Source organism: Ammodytes marinus (assembly GCF_949987685.1).
Source record: "Ammodytes marinus genome assembly, chromosome: 5".
Taxonomy (NCBI): Eukaryota; Metazoa; Chordata; class Actinopteri; order Uranoscopiformes; family Ammodytidae; genus Ammodytes; species Ammodytes marinus.
The window spans coordinates 4,694,879-4,702,378 of NC_137234.1; the positions used below are offsets into that span (position 1 = coordinate 4,694,879).

Below are 7,500 nucleotides of genomic sequence, written 5' to 3' on the forward strand. Positions count from 1 at the left end.
CACAAACTGTATTTTGCCAAATTTGTTTCAAACCATGAGTATGTGGATCACACAAGCATATTCTGCTGAGGACTTGTAATGTGCGAAGAATTATGCTACTTAAAGGTGCAGTGTGTAATATGACATCATCAAGAAAGTTCTACAAAGTTCTAGAATGCAACACTCCCTGGGTAACCCCAAGCCTTTCGAATAATAACAGAAGCTACAGTGGCCTTCAAGGACAAGAACAATTCTAAATTTTAAACAATGCACCTGATGACATTCCAACTATGACACTTTCAAGATGGCGGCACAAGGCCTTGGTCCAAAATATGCAGAAATATGGACATATATGAGACCCTTTCTAAGGGGAAAAAAAATCATTCAAAAATTTTTTGTCAGCTATTATGCACTAAATTAAATGTACCTATGGATATTATAATTACTTTCTACAAAATCTGCTAGGAAATAAAACCCAAAATCCTACACACTGCAGGTTTAAAGGTGCCACGAGGAACTTTTCAGTGTTTTTAAACTGTAGTTTACAGAGTTGAAATGGGGAGACAGAGAGAGAGAGAGAGAGAGAGAGAGAGAGAGAGAGAGAGAGAGAGAGGGGGGATGACCTGCAGTAAAGGTCCACGGGTCGGATTTGAACCCGCGACCACTGCTACGAAGGCCGGAGCCAATATGGTACACACTCTATCCACTACACCACCGGAGCGCCCCGATGGTTTGCAATTGTATTGTAAATTGAAATTCCTCTGCATACAGTCGGGACAGTAAGTGAGAAATTCACAGTTCTCACCTCAATAGGATCTCTTTCATCCACTCAAATACAAGGGAGTCAGCTCAAGGTCACACACACACACACACGCACACACACACACACACACACACACACACACACGCACGCACGCACACACACACACACACACACGCACGCACTCACGCACACGCACGCACACACACACACACAATGTAACCCCCACCAGTCAGTATAAGGAGAGAGTGGTGCATTGGTAAAGCCACATCCAAGCCAGGTGATAATTGTCCCGAAGCAGGTTACAGAGTGTTTCCACATTCAACGCCTCAGTGCGACACACACACACACACACACACACACACACACACACACACACACACACACACACACACACACACACACACACACACACACACACACACACACACACACACACACACACACACACACACACACCAGTAATGTTGTATTGCATAATCCGAAATGTATTTTTCCAACACCGATTCGCAGCCACAGAATGCTCACACCTACTTGTGTGTTTGTTTGTAAATGTGAGTGTATTGTTCAAGATCCTTTGTCCCCTGATTGCCCCTCAGTTTAAAGAACAAATAGCTCTGTGCTGTGCTGGGCCATAACACTGATTCACTGAAGTCAACTGTTAGACCGCTTGCACCTCTCAACCTGCTTGTATGGGGACAATACCTTTACAGCTATTTAAAGACCTACTTCACCGGTGGAAATATGAAGGTGTATTGAACTCTGAGATCCTACGTAGTATAAATGTGCAAACAATTTAGAAATCGGTTCATCCTATAGCCTGAGAAAAGGCAGAAAGAGCTGTTTTATGATCTCACTGTCTAACCCTTACATTTTCCCATGCGTGACATCACACATGGGAAAGTGTAGGGTAAGGATTAACAGGACAGCTGGGCCAAGGGAAGACTGAGGAAAGACTGAGGGAAGAAAAACCTCATTCATTATATTATTATAGCGATTTTATATTGATAGAACGCCGCTTTCGTATGGGTGAAGTATTCCTTTAAGAGTGGAAAACTACTGTATTGGTCCTTTGATTCGAAAGTGACTGTTGCAGCCAAACAATGGGGTTCAATATTAACATTTAAAAGTACAGTTCTGAAGTTTTGAGCTTAAAGTTGCACTTTCTAGACTTCAGGAATCTCCATAGGGTAGGGTGCTTGGTTATTTGGAAAAAGGACATGTCGTATGCAAGATTGAGAAGTAATGTAGAGATGAAGATGTAATTTTATTTTTATTTTTTATTAAGTTTGATGCCTGAACTACATGTTTAAAGATGAAGATTGAAGTGAAGTAGAGATGAAGATTGAAGAAAAATCCAGACTGGTCTCTTGATTTTTTTCCAGAGCTTTATATATGTACATTTAAGTCAACGAAATCCTAGTAACACTGCACATTTTGAGTGTTTTTTTTTTCAGAGCTGTATTTGTTAGTCACCAAAACACAGTCGTAGTTTTTCTCACCTCGTCCAGTTTGTTGAGATGGGCGGACATGAGACTGACCAGCTCCCCGGTACTGATCTTATCCAACACTCGGCTGGACAGCTTCAGGGTCTGAAACAAGGGTCAAAGGTCAAAGGTCAGATGTGAGTTACATTACGGTTGCGTTCCGAATCACATACTCTTTCTTTTTTCTATTCTACATACTACATCCGACGATAAAAATAATCTAGTTAGGATGCAGTAGGCATACTATTGGGACATACTTTACCCTCTTATTTCATCATAACATTGCGCCTTGATCTTGCCTCTTGCTTTTATATCCCTCGCATCTCCGTTTGTTTTCATATGGAGGCTTCGTCGATGTGATGTCACTTCACGTGCGCACTGGATTGTGGGTCAGAATCGCCCAAATAGGATGCACTTTTCAACACTAACAATCTTGGCCGCATGAAGTAGGACATCCGGGTACTTCTAACCATCCTAAATCTGGCCACAAGAATTGGGACATCCTAAATCTTTTTTCTACATACTATATAGTAGAAAGTATGCGATTCGGAACGCAACCTACATGTCATTTAGCAGACGCTTTTACCCAAAGCGACTTACAACTGGAGCACACATTCATACACCGATAGCAGCAGCAGCTACCACGCAGGGTGCAGGCTAACTATCAGGAGACATTTAGGGTTCAGTGTCTCTTTGCCCAGGGACACTTGGACATGTGGCGGGGAGACGGGGGATCGAACCACCGACCCTGCAGTTGAGGGTTGACCGCCCTACCCACTGAGATACTACAATGGCAGAAAGTTAATGGGTTCGATTAATTTCCGTTTATTTAAGAATGGGACAGTGGCAAATTAATAAACAAATAATTATACATGGGTTAACAATGCCATAATTAGGGGGGCGCCCGCATGTCATTCCCCTCTCTACCCCATTTCATCTCTGTCTCTCCATACAATCAAATAAAGCTTAAAAATGCCCTAAAATAACGTTAGAATGAAAAAAATTCCAGAATTAGCCAAAAGGTTACACGTGTCCATGCTTTGAATACTACAGCTGCCACGCCCCTCACAGCGGACAGTAGATTAACAACTGCTGGAACTTCCACGTGTAACAAACGTTCTGTGAATGTTATGTCATGCGCGACGAACACAGTGGCAACAATCAGCTGATAGGGAAGGCTGGAAACACCACATCTACTGTAAACAATAGCAAGAGAGAAGGATGACACACACACACACACACATACACATACACCACACACATGCTCGTAGACACACAGGTGCACAAACACAAACACACACGCACACACACACAGATAGCGCGCTCACACACACACACACACACACACACACACACAATGAGCTAGCAATCTTATCAGCTGGGTTGTTTTGTTTTGTCCCATCAGCTGCTTGTTGTAGCGGAGACTTTACGTAGCGAGTGTGTGAGTGATTCATGTTTGATCAAACAGAACCTCAGTGTCACTCGCTACAAAGTTTAGACCGACTTTCCTCTAATCCCGGTGACCTTTCAGACACTATGGTAAATGGACTTGTATAGCGCTATATCTCCATTTATCACAGACCCAAAGCGCTTTACATTGTTTTTTGTACACATTCACCCAGTCACACACACATTCATACACCGATAGCAGCAGCTACCACGCAGGGTAGGCTTAGCACTAGGGTGCTAAGCTAACTAAGCTAACTATCGGGAGCAATTCGGGGTTCAGTGTCTTGCCCAGGGACACTTCGACATGTGGCGGGTAGACGGGGGATCGAACCTCCGACCCTGCACACCAGAGGCAAACTCCCTACCCACTTCGCCACTGCCACCCCAAAATATACAAAACATACACAAATATTTTTGCTTTCTACTCTCATGATGTGACAAAGGAAAAACTGGAGCTCCCAAAGGAATTCGGAGCTACCCGGGCCCGCTTACGGTGCCCCTGGGTTGGCCACACTTTATCCATGACGCTCCCCTGTCTTTTCCCACCTCTAGGGCCCTTTCGCTGTAGTAGTGCAGCGAGCGAATATGTCAAACCTTTCTTTATCTACTTGATTTAATCCTGTCACATCACAATATAGAGGGATACACACACACACACACACACACACACACACACACACACTTTGTGAAAAGGAAAACCTATTTTGATCAACTGATTGTTCATTTGTTGTGAGAGAATCAAGGTTTTGAATTGTTCCAAAGGCCGTCCTACACAGTACATTTTGAAGTGTTAAAATAACACTAAAAGAGTTAAATTTAACACCATTTCCGAGTGTATTTGGTCCCACTCAGAATTGGAGTTAAATTAACTCTCTTCAAAGTGTTACAATTTTAGAGTTACATTAACTCAAAATAGAGTTAAAAATACACTGTATAGTGTTATTTAAAGCCTTATAGAGTACTTTCTACACCCCGTCTTTTAACTACCGAAATTGACACCAACACTAGGAGGCATTCTACTCCAGCTGTTGTTATATTAACTCAGATAGAGTTAATGGAGTTTGACACTGCATATTTAACACTGGGGAATTTACTGTGTAGGCATGATTATACAAAACACATATTGATAGAAGTTGTTTTGAAAATGTGCGAGTTTGGGTTTCACTGTGTTGTATCAAGTCGTTTTTTAATATTTTCACCGGGCCAAATGGGTTCATCCTAGCCTGAGAGGCAGAAAGAGTGTTTCATGGTCTCACTGTCTAACCCTACATTTTACTAGTGTGACATCACTCATGGGAAAATTTGGGGTTAGGATTAACAGGACAGCTGGGCTAAGGGAAGACAGAGGGAAGACTGAGGGAAGAAAAACCTCATTCATTATATCATAATAGCGATGTTATAATGATAGAACGCCGGTTCCATATGGGTGAAGTATTCCTTTAACCCCAAACTGCTCCAGGGGCACTGTACTATGGCTGACCCTGCGCTCTGTCTGACCCCCTCTGAAATTTGATAACTGGAAAGGGAATATGCAAAAAAAAGACGAATTTCAACGTGCCCTGTGTACAATTGACTAATAAAGTTAATAGTTTATTCCCGGTAAAGGGTTTTTACTGGGAGTTATTTCTCAGCCGAGCTAAGGGTGTAAGGGCAGGGTGTCATATTGTATCATATTGTATCATATATCATATTGTATGAAATGTAAAAGCCCACTGAGACAAATGTATTTGTGATTTTGGGCTATACAAATAAAACTGATTTGATTTGATTTGATTTAACGTACCTTCTTGTATATGAGGCTGAACAGGGCAATGCGTATCTGCATGCCCAGATGGTGCAGTCCGAAGAGGGCCGGCTGCAGCAGGAGGAACCGTGCAGTGAAGAGCAGACAGAGACCTAAAGCCAGGAAGTAACCCTGGTCCCGCTCCGGTGCATGGAACGGGTCAAACGATGCGATGATGCGCCCGAGAAGCTGAGGCTGAACCGTCTTGGAGGCCTCCTGGAGACGGGACAATTAAACAGTCGTATATTTAGTTTTAAATTTAGTTTAATTTAATGAAATGTTTTGGCATTTTCAAGCGTTATTAGATAGTACAGAGTTGAAATGGGGAGACAGAGAGAGAGAGAGAGAGAGAGAGAGAGAGAGAGAGAGAGAGGGGGGGGGGGATGACCTGCAGTAAAGGAGATGGCACAAGGGGAGAGGAATACATTGAGCAGAATCTAACTTAAGGAACAGTTAAATGTGAAATTAATGATGATGGATCGGATTTATAAAGCGCTTTTCTCGCACTCAAAGCGCTTTTACAGGTATCCAGCTATCATTCATTCATACACAGCCATACCAGACCGGCACCACACACATACAGCAGTCACACACATTGAAGTGTCCTGCTCAAGGACACAACAACCATGACACAAGTGGCAGGGCGGGGATCGAACCGCCAACCCTTCGATCATTGGCCGACCCGCTCTACCACCTGAGCCACAAGTGTGTAAATACATTGAGGTTTAGGTTGTTTTAAGGTATCTTGATTATCTGGACATTTCCTGATACGTATGTGGATTCCAGTCAGACAATGAGACAACTCACGGTTAAAATGTTTTATTAGTAAGCGTTAGTTAGCTTGCACCCTGCGTGGTAGCTGCTGCTGCTATCGGTGTATGAATGTGTGTGTGAATGGGTGAATGTGTACAAAACAATGTAAAGCGCTTTGAGTCGGTGAAAAACCAGGGAAAAGAGCTGTATAAGTGGAGTCCATTTTACCATTAAAAAGCTAAATTAAGAGGTTGGCAGAGTTTAGGGTCTGACCCCATCACTTAACACGGATATATTTGGAGGCCATATTGAGGAGTGATGATTGGATATGTCCCCTACTACAGGGGGCTAGCAAACGACTGTGGCGACTGTGGCTCAGGTGGTAGAGCAGGTCGGCTGATGATCAAAGGGTTGGAGGTTCGATCCCCGCCCTGCCACCTGTGTCATAGTTGTTGTGTCCTTGGGCAAGACACTTCACCCACCTTGCCTCGTGTGAATGTCGATAGTTAGCCTGCTATCGGTGTATTATGAATGTGTGTGTGAATGGTAACGTGTAAATGGGAACAGGTCTCCCTTGCAAAAGAGTCTTCGGACTCAATGGGATATACTTGTATAAATAAAGGTTAAAAAAAACAAAAAAAAAAAAAAACAGGTGGATGCTGGGTGGTGATGGGGCTGAAAAAACAGCCGCTGATCTAGTGCGTATCAGAGCAATGATGCAAGAGAAACAGCAATGTCTATACGAAGAGGGAAAGATTGGGATATCTTAAAGGGCCTTTTGTTTCTCGGCCAGAAGGTCAATAGTAAAACAGGAGTTATTCAAGTTATCGTGAAATTATACAGCTCTGGAAAATAATGAAGAGACCACTCCAAATGTTCAGTGTCTCTCGTTTGACTATTTATAGGACATATGTTTGAGTAGAATGAACATTTTGGTTTTATAATATAAACTACTGACAACATTTCTACCAAATTCCAATACATGTTTTGTCATTAAAGAGCATTTTCCATTAAGTAATGTAGAGATGAAGAGTGAAGAACAATCCAGACTGGTCTCTTAAGAACTTTTTAAACAGAGAAAAACTCACTGCTCTTACACTGAAAAACTTCCCCAAAGTTTCTGTTGTTTTCCACACACACACACACACACACACACACACACACACACACACACACACACACACACACACACACACACAGACACACACACACACACACACACACATTCACACTCTCTTTAAAGCACCTAACAGGCATTCTTGTTGCCATGCCAACCAGCTGCTTGTCAC

General features: G+C 42.7%; 1 protein-coding gene across 1 annotated transcript in view; it reads right to left on the minus strand.

Moving 5' to 3' along the window:
* The window catches only part of cftr (CF transmembrane conductance regulator), a gene marked incomplete at its 3' end in the record, with an annotated part of 65,337 nt that overhangs the window by 47,696 nt on the left and 10,141 nt on the right, over positions 1-7,500 (minus strand). The window contains exons 4-5 of the mRNA XM_080027263.1: positions 5,459-5,674; positions 2,242-2,331 (exon numbers count right to left, since the gene is read on the minus strand). Of these exons, the coding sequence (XP_079883389.1) occupies positions 2,242-2,331; positions 5,459-5,674 (306 nt within the window). The remainder of the gene's footprint in view (positions 1-2,241; positions 2,332-5,458; positions 5,675-7,500) is intronic.